Here is a 14400-nt window from a genome sequence, read left to right as displayed (position 1 = left end):
GCAGTCTACTCATCACCTTAACTTTAACTGCGTTTGTAGCCGGCGCCATAGCCAGACTGATAAACAAACAAAGACTGGAAGTAAACTTCGGGCCAGGCGCGTGTGCCCGATGAAACCGTCTATATAAAGCTTGAAGCATCAGAATCGGCCGATCACAATGACAAGAAATCGGTACTCAGTATCGGCAGCAAAAATCCTGATCGGAGCATCCCTAGTCTTTACTTAAAAAAAACAAACAAAAAAAAACAACTTACATTTAACGAACAAAAAATGCTCCAACCGTTTTTCTAAATTAACTTTATATATATATATAAAAAAAACTACATGATCGATTCATTCTGCATTGTATGCTGGGTGCCTTCATAGTACACATACACTGTAGAAACACAGTATGATGCAGTTAGATACAAGAGAAGTCCCACTGTGAAATTACTGTGGAAGTAATGCAATTATTAACCTGGAATATACTGTAATTTCACACTAAACTTTTACAGTGCGCACTTTCCTAACGAATAACTCTGTCATTAGGCCCAATGGCTTGAGCTGAAATGCTGGTGTACCGGTGCTCTCTGTAAGTGATCCAAATCTCGAAGTGCTTCACAGAGTTCTCTTTGTTCAATCTCGACTGTTCCCGGGGAAACTCAACTCTGTTCACAACAGTGATTCCTCTGAAACTGAGGTCACATGACCGATACTGGAGAAGGTAAGGAACGAGGGCTGCTAGACAACCAGAGTCATTGGAGGAAAGATCCTTGCTTTCTCAAAACACAGGAACATTGTGTTTGAAGGGAGGAAACTGGATGTTATTGATCACATTGTCACAACACGTTGTGAAGTATGAGTTATACAGGCACAAGGTAGTAGTTTTTAATAACCCACAAGGCAAAAGTCCACACGGAGCAACAGTCCAAACACAAGTCAAGATGCTGAAATCTAGAGAGATGTGTTAGTGTTTAATGTTCTGTTTGGATTGAAATGGTCTCTGTTGTCTGGGTTTTGTGGGTTATCATTGTGCTGAAGAGTAGAGTCTGTGCTTCAGTCCAGGAGAAGACCAAGAAACATTGATGTTATGCTGCATGTTGCTTTATTTAAAGGCAGTAACTGTGTAGTTGTTAATGTTGTGATAGTTAGCTCATGTGTGCTGTTGCTAGCTAATGTTTAGTTGCAATAGATTTACATTTTACAGATAACGTTTCACAATAATTATCTAGAAAATATCTGTAAAGTAACAGGGTATTTTTTTCTAAAACATTCAAGAAAAATTAGGATATTTGTTGTCACAGCCATCTCCTGGAGTGTCAGCCACCAGAGGGCCCTCCTTCTGGATTATAGTTTATTGCTTGTGGACTTCAATTCCCATCACCCTTTGCCTCGACTACCACGTTTCATTGCCTTCTGCTGTTTGTAATTTACCCATTTAGCTCTCCATATAATACACCATGTTCTCATACCTTTGTTGCTGAAGTATTGTTTTGTCACTCTATTCTTCTGTGTTTTTGCTGGATCCTTTTCTCTGGGTATTCTTATGTTGGTGCTCCTTACCTTTGCATTGTGTGGATTATTGTTTTTATTTTTCTATTAAAGTTGCTCTTGGATCATCTTCTACAAAGTTTTCAGTGTGATTCTATGACAATTTTTCCTTAATTTTACTGTTTTTGTTTGGAAGCCGCTTCTTCTAGTCATTGACATAATTTTTTTCTTTTTTAACAATCTTTAACCATTATTTCCATTGATAGTAAATATTTGGCACCCTGTGCTGCCATACATTTTACCAGTTTTTATGTCTATTTTTATGTCTACATAGAAAGTGTCAATTTTGATTTCATAGAACTTTAACAAGAAACATGGATGTTAACCTGTTTAACCAGTTTGGTTTTTGCTCTTTTTGACCAATAATGTATTATTGGTAATATGGAACAAACGCCTCAACAGACCTTTGTAACGAAATATTCTGCTACAATATTTCATGCTTTTGTATGTTTGTTTCTTTTTTAAATAAAGAAACAATTTCTGCAGCTGATGCTTTGTTAAAAAAAAGTCTTGCAGTGTCAATAAAGGCAGAATAAAGGCCACCATTTACTTTAATGAATAAGATTTCATCTCTAAATGTCTACTTTGGTATTATTTGCAGCATAATATTACTGTAATTTACAGACATGCTTACAGTTAATATCCAGATAAAAAAATACTATCAAGTTTTAAACAATTCCTGAACGTGCAGTTGTTTTTTTTAACCCACAGCACAAATTCACATATGCTTATTTTTACACATACTGTGGTTCTGACAGGTGTGTACAAATGTTGCACACTAGTGTTCACATGGTGAGAACTGCCGGTTGTGGAGACATTGTGAAGGTGTTAAGAACTGAATATGTGTTTAGAGTTGAAACACAAGTGAAACAGTGAACAGTGAAGCACAAGAACAGTGTTAATAGTTTTGAGAAATCTTTTAGACTATGGTCTGAGGTAAATGATAAGTGGCTAATATAATGCTTTTTTTTTGTTGTCTAAAGTAATTGAATAGACACTGTAATAAGGTTACATACTTACGAAAGCAAAAGTGGTGCTTAGCAAGCAACACTAAATAATATTCTTATGTGTTGAGTCATTCTGCATGAAGCAAGAATAAAACAAGATCTGAAAAACTCTGATGTGAGCTTCTCTTCACACTCTTTTATTTTTCTGTAGTACTTCCTTTCACACTCACCCCTTGTCCAAATACCCACATCTGTGGTCTTTGCACTTGATCACTTGATTACTTATATGATGTATTTCTTGTATCTGGCCCAAGTGTTCAAGTAAGGATGAAGACCACAAGTGTGTGTAGTACTTTTCATTACCTGATGGGACACACTTATAGTGCTGTAAAAATGCATCAGTCTCTACAATGTAGGGTACATGTCATGTCCATTAATGAATGTATGTTCTGTCAATTTTCTTCACAAAAATGATATTTTACCCATTAAGGTATATTATAATACTTTGCACACCCAATGTTTCAAGTCGCACCAAGTCAACATTATCTATCTTAAATGTATTTATACAATTTAAATCAATAAAAAAAGGTTATTTGAAATGAGTCTAAAAGAAATTATTTTAAATTGTGAATGTTACCCATCAATAAATTACATTCGACATGACTCTACCGTGTGACTGTCCACTGATGATAAAGAATTGTTTGCCATATATATTAAGTTTTTTCATAATTAACCCTTTTGTGTGTCAGAGGAAACGTGTGTGTGTGTGTGTGTGTGTCTGTCTGTGTGTGTGTATGAGCTAATAATGTGTGCAACTGTTTACAACTGTAAATGACACCTATTACCTTTTTAAAGAACCGAACAGACTTCTGAGGAAGATTAAATTTAGTTTCTTCCCTAAACGTTTCTTCAAAAGTACTAAAATAATTGTTATTTGAATCATTAAGCAGCCAGATTAATTAAGATAAACCGATTAAGATTGATTAAGAAAAAGCATAAAAAACGTTAAATCCCTTGATTTATATCCCTTGTCTTGTTGTATGAATATTAAAATGTGTTCACAGGTAGAAAAATATCAGAGCCAAACTCAACACCATCTGTGTCAGAGAAGAGAATCAGATAGAGATTAGCTCTTAGTTGTGGTTTGGTTTGTTCAGTTTGAGCTCGGTGGCATTAACCAGGGTGAAAGTAGCAGCTGATCACTAGTTTCTGCTTATTTACTTCAATAGAGTTATAAATACAGATAATCCCATAATTACAATAAATATCCATCAAAGTGTTGTTTCATGTTCCTTGTTCATACTGGAATATTACTTAATGGAAAATGAATGCTGTTCAGTTTGATTGTTACGATCACCGGCTGGATTGCCCATGAGCTCTTCCAGAGGGCAGTCCACCTCACACTGTTGTCACTCCCTCAAAACTACATTCCCCATAATCCTTTGTCTGGACTCTTGATCATTGATTGCATTCACCTGTGTCTTGTTACCTCATCAGTCTCACCGTATTTAAAGCCTGGTTTTTCACTCATTCGTTGCTTAGTCTTGGTTGTTGTCACACTGCTTCTCTGAGTCTGCTTCTCCTGGTCCATGTGTCTTGTTTGGGTTTTGCCTTGTTTCCTGGTTTTGTCTCAGTTTTCTGACCTGTTTGCTACCCTTTGGACTGACTACCCTGCATATGGATTATGGCTTTGGATTATCCTAATAAACTGCATTTGAAAGCCCCAATTTTCATGTCGTTACATTGATACTGAATCATGACAAAATTTCTGTCCAAAACTTACATGTACGTTCACACTGCAGGCAAATGTGGCCCAAATCTGATTTTTTTTGCTCACATGTGACTCAGATCTGTTTTTTGTCATGACAGTGTGAACAGCACAAACTGCACGGAATCTGATCTATTCAATTCTGATTTGTGCCACTTCTATATGTGGTACTAAATCCGATCCATGTCAGATATTTTGCAATGCGACCGCAGTGTGAACGGTCATGTCGAATTTCATGCGGCTTTTACGTCACTCTAGATCGACATTCGTCATAATTCCGCGCTGACGGGAGATACTTCAAAGATTTTACATACCCAAAGTTATCAAGACAGTAGCGAAAGGTAATCAGTAGAAGTGTGATGTGTCAGAACTAGGCATGGGCCGATTACCGGTTTCAAGGTATACCGCGATTTGAAAATTTCACGGTTTCAAAACCACTAATATTTTCCGTTATACATGTTTTCATGTATCCTCAAAGACTGAGAGTGTAGGAATCTTTCAGGTTAAGTGCAGTGTAGAGAGTAACACGCCCCCTTCTCCTCCTGTTGGTGCGAGTGAGCGGTCAGTCACGTGTGTGTATGACGGCCGAAGGAGCTTCCTCTGGAACTTACGCGATCGGCAACTGGCCGTTTATTGTTTTATTGCAGCCGATCTCTGTTCTGGACTTGCACAAACTGCGTTGCATTGCATATAATTTTCCAAATGGCATTTATGTGAAAATATGAAGTCTGTAAACGCCTCCTGCTGTCAGAGAGAGAATCTGACAGCAGGAGGCGTTTCCACATTTCAGAAACAAATCAAAGAAAAAATAAACAAATACTACTGTTCCAAATATTCTGTATGTTGCTCAAAATATATTGTGTTCTGTTTTTTAGAGCTGTCTCAGAGACACATTTTCGAGCTGTAACAACAATACCGTGACACCGTGAAACCGTGATATTTTTGCTTAAGGTTATCATACCGTCAAAATCTCATACTAGTCAGAACTCATGTGTATTACAGTGACAACGCTACAAGCAAAACATGAGGGCTCGTATCATAAAAGTTTCAAAACTCTGCTTTCTTTTGTCACATCCTTGTCTTTATTTTTTCATGTTGGCTGTGCATAATTTTGCTGGCTTCTGCAGCAGATCACTATAAATAAATGCATAATCGCTTACTTTATATCTTCCGTGTTTACTTCCGTATGACGGCGCGCTGCGCAAGTGTTGCTAAATCCACATTTTCCCCGCGGAATTGGGCTACTTTTTCCTCTGTTGCCGCGGGATGTTTTTCAACTTCGTGGGTTGACAACTGTTCACACTGGAAATCTGATTTTGAAATTGAGCACCAAGGCTCGCTGTGTGAACGTAGTGAGTTTGACATTTTCTGTGAGTTTGACATTTTCTGAAAACTTTAGCAGCATTTTCTCTAACACATTAGGTGCATTTGTATCTCTATAATGTGTCATGTTGGATCTGACTGTAGGTATCAGGAAGTCTTGAGGCTTTAACCCAGTCTGTGTTTTTAACTGTCTGTCATTATTCAGTCAGTATGGAGCTCAGTCAACTTCCTCTTGTGCTCTGTGAGCATGGCTTTTATCTGGATGTGTTTCAGTGGATGTTAATTACTCTTATATTATGAATAGGATCAAGTGATTTAGTGTACCTGGATTTTTTTTTCTTCATGCTGCTTTTTTGTGTTTTGTAATAATGTTTGTTGAATCAGTTCTGTTGGTTTATTCTGCGCAGATGCTTAGTGTAACATGTGTAACTTAGATATTGACTAGTGCGCAGTTAGTAAGAGTTTTTCTTTTTTCCTCCGCTTGTGATCAGACTGTCAGTTCCCTAAACAGGTTTCTCTGCTATGATGATGAAATCTGTAAAATATCAAACCGGTGTTTCTGTGTTCATATGCAGTCTTCAACACAAAATCTTATTACGAGTTCATCTTTATTACTGTCACAGTTTTCAGACCATTGAAAGTGTAGAAAAGTTAGATGAAAAGGTCTAGACAAATTAGCAAAAAAAAAAGGTTTCACTTTATTTTGATGGTGCCTTTAACATTCTGTTGACTCTAAGTAACATTGCACCTACATATCTACTAACTAGTAGAGTATTAGTAGACTGGTAGGGTTAGGGTTAAGTTCACATGTACTTGCAAAATTACGTTTAGTCAGTAGAATGTCTGTTGGGACACCATCACAATAAAGAGTTAGCAGATATTATTCAGACAGTCTACTAGTACTTTAATGAGAGTTAGTTGACATATAGGTGCAAAGTTACTTATTGTCAACAGAATGCTCAAAAGGGACCATCAAAATAAAACGTAACCAAAAATGACGACAGCTGAGAAACATTTAAGAGTAAAATTATGGTGTTTTACAAGCAAAGGAAAAAGAATATACCTTCATATGGCTAATGTAATATACACCGTATCAGCTCAATGCTGACATTTTCTTTTTGTGTTTTTAGTGCTGATTTCAAATATCCACTCTGGACAAACTGAAGGTGAATGAATTTCATCACATATTCACATATGAGTGATTCGACACTGTTACAAACTAGCTGTAAAAAGAGTGTTATGATTATAAATGATTATAAATACACCTTAAGTTATTCTGTGTTGTAACTAGAGGAAGAAATTCCAGTGAGCCAATAGCAGTGATGATACACAGCAAATCTATTTCCTCACATAATGAACTGCTCTGAGAAATTAGTGAAAATGTTTCATAAGACACTAACTAAGTGACTGTAACAGCTATAGAGAACAATAGTCTAGCCTGATATAGCATGTGTGTTTTGCAATAAACTGTATATACAGTAAAACAGCTCGTGTTATTATTTTATTATTCACATAATTTTTTTTATTGTGAATTGCTGTCATTGTACAGAAAAACCAAAACCCAGAGTGACCATTAAACCTGCTCAACATGTGTTCAGACGAGAGAACGTCACATACTGTAGGTGGTTATAACATAATGGCTCATCAGTATATGTATATGATATATCCTTGTGATGGCAAGGAACTTATGGAAAATCATGTCATGTGTCTGAGTCTCTGATTGCAGTTTATCTAAAACTGTAGTACTTTTATGATTTCTATACTGTTGCAGTTATATGAGAACAATGTGAGATAAAACTTGATAAACGATTTTTATAAATATGGTTCATAAAGAGGTTACAGATGTTCTAAACTGGTGTGCAACGTGTTTTTAAAGCTCTTCCTATTATTTCATTAAATTATAGTTGTGTTCATTAACTTAAACTATATTTCACACTACCCCTGGTGACATCAGCGAACCTGGCTACTACATGACAACAATGTCATTATCAAATAAAATGGCCAATATAATCCGAACACATTTTTTCTTGGATTTTCTCACCATAAAAAATGTGTTTCATAAACACAATTACAGCAACCACAGAAAAACTAATGTTAAAAAGTCAAGGGTCAAGAGCACAACTAAAGCAAACACTTATCTCCACAACGGTGACTTCAAATTGTATTATTTTCAATAATCATTAACATCTAAATCTCTGTTAATTCTTCAGAAATTTTAAGACGCATGACAAACAAAAATTCAAACTGGCGAGTAATGCATGAAGCTGGTGATGCTGTTTGTAGAGTTGTTCAATCATCGCTTCAGTGTTACTTTAACACTCTTTTAGAGTGGGACCATATATGATCTGAGCAGTGTTAATTTAACACTCGGGATTTTACTGTGTAGATATACCTTCAGAAAGTGGAGAAGTTTCACTTCCTAAAGGCTTCTTATCTAAGAAAAATCAAAGCTTTTGTTTTCTGATGTGTAGTCCACTGTTCTTCTTCTCTTCTAATATGTTGCTTGTTTAGAAACTCAGCGGTGTGTAATTAGCTGACCGGGTCAAGCATCAGGTGCTCTCAGTGTTGTGTCGTGCTTGATCATTAGAAAGCACAGTTGAGTCATCAGTCTTCTCATTCTTCGAGATCGCTATCACAGTGTTGATCATCCACAGAAACTCTGTCTACCATCCCAACAGCCCAGGGGTGAAACTCTCTGATGTCACACATGCTGCCTCTCCCCCGTCAGCCCTATTAACAGTTTCATTAGTAATCACACCAGAGTCAACAGAGTGTGGGACAAATGACTCACTGCTGGAAGCAGAAGTATATATTTTTAGAAGAAATAATGCATTTTGTGTATTTATGTTTCTTATCTCAAGACATTATTGGGTAACACTTTATAATAACTAAATCATTAACAAACATTATATAATGTTTAACTAATCATTACTTAATATATATTCACATACCTAGAAATATGAAATAATGTGCTTCTTAAGGTTAACTAATTAACTTATTAAACATTACCAAATGATTAACAGATCATTATTTAATGTAAATTGAAATGCTCACAAATGTCATTAAACTTTCAATTCATATGATCATGCATTTTTTTTTAATATGCAAATGATTTTGACATGGTTTACAATGATTAAAAGCTTTATTAATAAATCATTTACAAACATTATATAATGCTTAATGCATCATTAGTTAATGTTTACAAATGCCATTAAACTCAATGCGTTTTAAAAACCTACAAATGATTTTAACAGAAATTATACAATGATTACACGTTTATTTGTTAATGTACTTTTGAATGCTTACAAATGTCATTAAACTTCAATTCACATTTTAGCTAATGCTCATTTTTACATTAACAAATGTTGTGAAAATATAGCTTAATTAGTCATATAAGCACTTTACAAACTATTCCTGTTAATATATTCATTAACTCATAATCACAGTCTGTAAAAGTCATATATTTGGTGTTTGTTTGTTGTGTAGACTTCAAGTATTTGCACATCTTAAATAATTTATTAATTATTTGTTAAAGGGGTCATTTGACGTTGCTAAAAAGAACATTATGTTGTGTATTTGGTGTAATGAAATGTGTTTATGCGGTTTAAGGTTAAAAAAACACATTATTTTCCACATACTGTACATTATTGTTTCTCCTCTATGCCCCGCCTTTCTGAAACGCGTCGATTTTTACAAAGCTCATCGGTCTGAAAAGCGAGGTGTGCTCTGATTGGCCAGCTATCCAGTGCGTTGTGATTGGCCGAATACCTCAAGCATGTGATGGAAATGTTACGCCCCTACCATACTGTGGCTGCATCAAAAACATTAAAACCCATTATATCATGTCTGCATTTGTGATCAGAGAAACGACAAACAACAAGCGCTACTCTACACTGCTCAAAACTCACGTTTGAATCGTCATTGGCAAATCCTTTAAATATTAAAACGTACTTACAGGCTGTTAGTCAGAAGTGCCAGACTGTCCTTGCAAAGTTGGAATTGCCCCACTTTATAGAAACAGCCTTTGTGCACAGACATCATTGTAGGCTACTCTCCCAGTTTTCACATCTTAACAAATCATTTATTAATCATTTGTTTATGTTTTTGCAGTACCCAATCTAAAGTTGAGACTATTCATAATTTGTAAATGTTTATAAACATTTACAATTTTTTTTATTATCTATATTGTTAAGTTGAGCTAAATGCTTTGTAAAGACAACACACATTGTAATTTGGGTGCAAAACATGTTTTTATTACCTCAACAGTTATATTAGTATACTATTGTGTATCATTAAACTGGATATTCCTTGAATCATACAGCAAAAGGAGGGGAAAAAAAACTAATTTTTAAGAAAATACTTCATTCATCATTTATCAAAACAATGCAATGTAAACAGATAGAATTGTGTTCCCTTATAGCAAACAACTGACCCCTGTAAACTGTTGACCTCTTACCCAACCCTTAAACCTACCCATACCTCCAAATCTGAGCCTAACCTTACCCGTATCACACCTCAATAGCAGCAGAAGTGTTGTGCTTTAACAAAAGCTTTTTGTTAAAGCTAGCACTAGTGCAGGTCTTGCGGCCGTGGCCCTCAGCCCCGTTCTCACAGGCCAATTCGGCCCATCAAACCCACATCTCCCAAGCATCTACATCGGCCTTTGCTCACACTGCTTTTCCTCCTGTCCAGCCCCACCTTTTACCCACCTCAGATTTGCTTAGCCTCACGGATACCTCACTGAGATCTTCTGCTGGAAAATGTCATAACTCATAATCCCACTAACTTTATATTGACAGGTTTTCCTAAACCAACTCTGATTGTGAAGCCTCAGAGTTCAGTGTTCACTGGAGACTCAGTTACTCTGAGTTGTGAGGGGATTCAGTCACAGAATGGATGGGAGTTTCTCTGGAGAAAAGACTCAAAAACTGAATCTACTGAAGCTGCAACTAAAATAATCAAAAGTGTGAAAGTCTCTGATGGAGGAGAGTACAGGTGCAGAGCACGAAGAAGAGAATATTACACATATTACAGTGCGCCAGTAATAGTGACAATATACGGCAAGTATTTTTACATAATGCACGTGTAATTTAATGAGACAGTAAGTGCAATAAGAGCTATAGAGAACAACATTTCAGTCTGATTTAGCATGTGTTTTACAATCAAGTAACTGTGTTCATACAACAAAAACCATTCATTATTTTCATTGTGAATTGTTGTCATTGTACAGAAAAACCAAAACCCACAGTGACCATTAAACCTGCTCAACATGTGTTCAGACGAGAGAACGTCACTCTCAGATGTGACATATATGGTGAAGGAGTCACTAGCTGGCAGTACTACTGGTATCAAGAAGGTTCAACCTAAAGTCTCCTGTGAAGGATCAGAAACAGAAGGATCACGCTGGTCACAAATGAGTGATAAAGTTACACTGACAGTATCAGGTGAGTGTGATTATCTCTTCATAACACACAAACACAAGTTTAACATGTTATTAATGAGTGATTTCCCTATTTCAGATCCCAGAGCAGTTTTAAGTGTTTCTCCACAGAAGTGGTTGACTGAAGGAGATCCAGTGACTCTGATCTGTAAGGTTCACAGCTTCTCTACAGGCTGGACATTCAGCTGGTTCACTTTAACTGTCTCAGCAGGTAAGTTATGTGCTTCATGTGGTAATATCTGAATTAGCTGATTTCAGCTGGAGTCCAAAATACCATATAATATAGAATACATTGTCTGGTTTTACAGAGAACAGCCATCATTATCATCTACTCTCAAACAGCAGCAGAGGAGCAGGAGGAAACTACACTGTCAGATCTGCTGCTCTAAATCATACAGGAGTTTATGTGTGCAGAGCAGTGAGAGAGAAATCAGTCTATAAAACACAGTACAGCAACACACAGCTGCTGTGGGTCACTGGTGAGTTCAAACAGAATTTAAACTATTGGTTCATTTTGAATAAAGAGAGTTTCCATGCTCAAATCTGTAACCCTGCTGCTGTAATTGTCGTCTCAGGGGTTTCTCCTCCAGTCTCTCTGATCGTCAGTCCCAGCAAAACTCAACACTTCACATCTGCCTCTCTCTCTCTGAGCTGTGAGGACCAGAGTAACTCTACTGGATGGAGAGTGAGAAGATACACAGACCGCTGGGGGCTGGAAAATTGTTCTTCATTACGTCAAGGATCACAAACAGGATCTACATGTATAATCAGCTCCACCATCACATCAGACACTGGAGTGTACTGGTGTGAGTCTGTGTTTCTGTATTATTCATTTCACTGGTAGTTTACAATCAATGCATGAAGCAGGTTGATTAAACAAGTGCATTAAGCATCAGTGGACAAAAAACATGCAAGGTTATCATATTATGTAATTATGCAATCAGTGCATTTTTTCTCTGTTTCAGTAACTGGTGTGATTCTGGAGAGTCCTGTTCATCCTGTGACTGAAGGAAATAATCTGATTCTACGCTGTTTATATCAACATAAACCCCCATCAAACCTCAGAGCTGATTTCTATAAAGATAGATCACTCATCCAGAATCAAACTACAGAGATGAGCATCACTACTGTCTCAAAGTCACATGAGGGTTTCTACTACTGCAAACATCCAAAGAGAGGAGAGTCACCCAAGAGCTGGATCTCAGTCAGAGGTGAGACTAAGAACTATAAACACGATTGAAACGTTTCTGTACACTTTACAGCACTAATCTAAATGCAAAAATATATCTCAGCTTCCACAGGCTCAAGATCTGATGGTCTCAATCCCATGATAATTGGAGTGACTGCCGGACTTACTGTTGCAGTTTTGATCATTGTCTTCTTGGTCCTGCTGTGGTGCTACAGAAACAACAAAGTTTAAATTAATTTACCACGACACATTTGCAGACACAAGCACTGTTAAACAGTGTGAGCTTCCATCCTACAACAACAGCCTAAGATGGTTTTCTAGTCTTAACTAGTCTCCCAAACTGGTAAAGCTGTTATTTTGGCTGATTTTAGAAGGTTTCTGGGCAGTTTTCAGCTGCGCCTTTCAAAATAAAGGATCCACAAGGTCATTTTCACAGCAATGCCATAGAAGAAACTTTTTTTTTTCTTAGTGTGAAGAACATTTAAAAAATATAAAGACCCTTTTTCCTCTATGAAAAGCTTATTGTGAACTGAAAAGCTACTATTGAAGTTAAAGTTTATTCCTGGATCCACAGATGCCAATGAAGATATTTTATGTTTGACTAGGTGGCAGATCTCGGACTCCCTCTACTGTCAGTCAACAGCAGAACAACATTCAGACATCAGACCAGAACCAGAGAGAAGCCAGATACAAGACACTGCTGTCTGGTGAGTCTTTACCCATTACCCACAAATAAATACCCATAAAACATTACCAGCTCAGATGGAAGGAAGACAGAGATAACATTGAATAAAAAAAAATAAATATAAATATCTCACTTAAATATACTGTACCAGCATCTGGGTTAAAAACATAACCTAGTATTTTTATATATATATAGTTAGGTCCATATATATTTGGACACTGACACAATTTGGACACATACTTTTGGTTCTGTATGCCACCAGAATATAATTAAAATGAAACAATCAAGATTAAATTGAAGTGCAGACTTTAAGCTTTAAAGGGGTCATATGATGCGATTTCAAGTTTTCCTTTCTCTTTGGAGTGTTACAAGCTCTTGGTGCATAAAGAAGATCTGTAAAGTTGGAAAGACTAAAGTCTCAAATCCAAAGAGATATTCTTTATAAAAGTTAAGAGTCAACCACGCCTACCTAAAACGGCTCGTTCTAACACGCCCCCACATGTCTACGTCACTATGTGGAAATATTAGCATAATGCCCCCCAAATGTGCACGCAAAGAAAGAAGGCGTGGTTTCAGGAACGCAGTAGTGTTGATGTAGTGACCCAAGTCCTCAAAGAGTTAAAGTTAATGAGATAATTAAGTGACTAATTAAATGATGATTGTGCATTAGTGATGAACACCTGCTGTTATTGAGAATTACAGAGGATCAAATGTTGATGTTTTATTGGTTAAAATTATGGCACCATCATGGAGATCAGTGTGGTTTAGTTGGGCTCTTGATCCTTGACTCCTGTGTTAGATCTTTCTTTATAGTAATGCCTGAGGTGTTGAGACACAGAGAGATCAGTGCTATGCAGTGAGTAGCTATTAGATGTTTTAATATGACAAGATAGTTATCATGAGCTGACCTGATTACAATCTAAAATTGTTATATGTTTTGGTTTTGCATAATCAACCCTGTGACGCTACAGCATGTAAAGCAAAGCGCTGCCACAATAGTTAATATGAACGAATTTAAAATGTTTGTAATGCATATAAATATTTGATCTCCGTTGTTATTTAGACACACACAGACATCAAGAACCAGCATATGAATCTCAACAATGGTGCCAATCAACAAAATGCTTCATGCTGCAATGCATGCTGGGTAACACCATAGTAAAAACTGTGGAGACGTGCTGAAATCGCGTTTGGTCTGGTACTGTATCGCGTACCTTGTCAATGTCGTGCGCTTTGCTTGGCCATTTGTTGTGATAAACAGGAAAGTGTGTTCAAGTGCCAGCAAAACAGTGTAAAGAAATACTCTTTGTGAGAAGCAGTCAATCAGCAGAAGTTAAAAGCAGCTTGTAAGTGTATTTATTTCTTGTCTCAGTGTTTAGCGCAGTTGTCGTTGCTAGGAAACGCTTGTTATGTTTACTGTGGAGACGTGCTGAAATCGCGTTTTGGTTTCGTACTGTATCGCGTACCTTGTCAGTGTCGTGCGCTTTGCTTGGCCATTTGTTGTGATAAACAGGAAAG

At 36.7% G+C, this 14400-nt stretch overlaps 1 protein-coding gene across 1 annotated transcript; it reads left to right on the top strand.

Annotated features, from left to right (window-relative positions):
• The first annotated feature begins 10837 nt into the window (after window positions 1-10837).
• LOC107680070 (uncharacterized) lies at window positions 10838-12491 on the top strand. The gene is made up of 6 exons (XM_016475832.1): window positions 10838-11012; window positions 11088-11219; window positions 11317-11487; window positions 11584-11839; window positions 11978-12219; window positions 12301-12491. Exons 1-6 carry the CDS (start codon window positions 10838-10840, stop codon window positions 12426-12428), a joined length of 1104 nt encoding a protein of 367 aa, XP_016331318.1. The 3' UTR covers window positions 12429-12491.
• Window positions 12492-14400: the final 1909 nt, after the last annotated feature.

The sequence above is a fragment of the Sinocyclocheilus anshuiensis genome, unplaced genomic scaffold (genome assembly GCF_001515605.1).
Source record: "Sinocyclocheilus anshuiensis isolate Anshui unplaced genomic scaffold, SAMN03320099.WGS_v1.1 scaffold853, whole genome shotgun sequence".
NCBI classification, from domain to species: Eukaryota; Metazoa; Chordata; class Actinopteri; order Cypriniformes; family Cyprinidae; genus Sinocyclocheilus; species Sinocyclocheilus anshuiensis.
Note: the sequence above shows the minus strand (reverse complement) of the source record. Positions and strands in the feature narration are given on the sequence as shown.

Coding starts and splice junctions, on each gene's coding strand:
- LOC107680070 (XM_016475832.1), top strand. CDS start 10,838: ATGTGTTCAGACGAGAGAACGTCACTCTCAGATGTGACATATATGGTG. Junction 11,013..11,087: donor AGTTACACTGACAGTATCAG/GTGAGTGTGATT, acceptor TCCCTATTTCAG/ATCCCAGAGCAGTTTTAAGT. Junction 12,220..12,300: donor GAGCTGGATCTCAGTCAGAG/GTGAGACTAAGA, acceptor AATATATCTCAG/CTTCCACAGGCTCAAGATCT.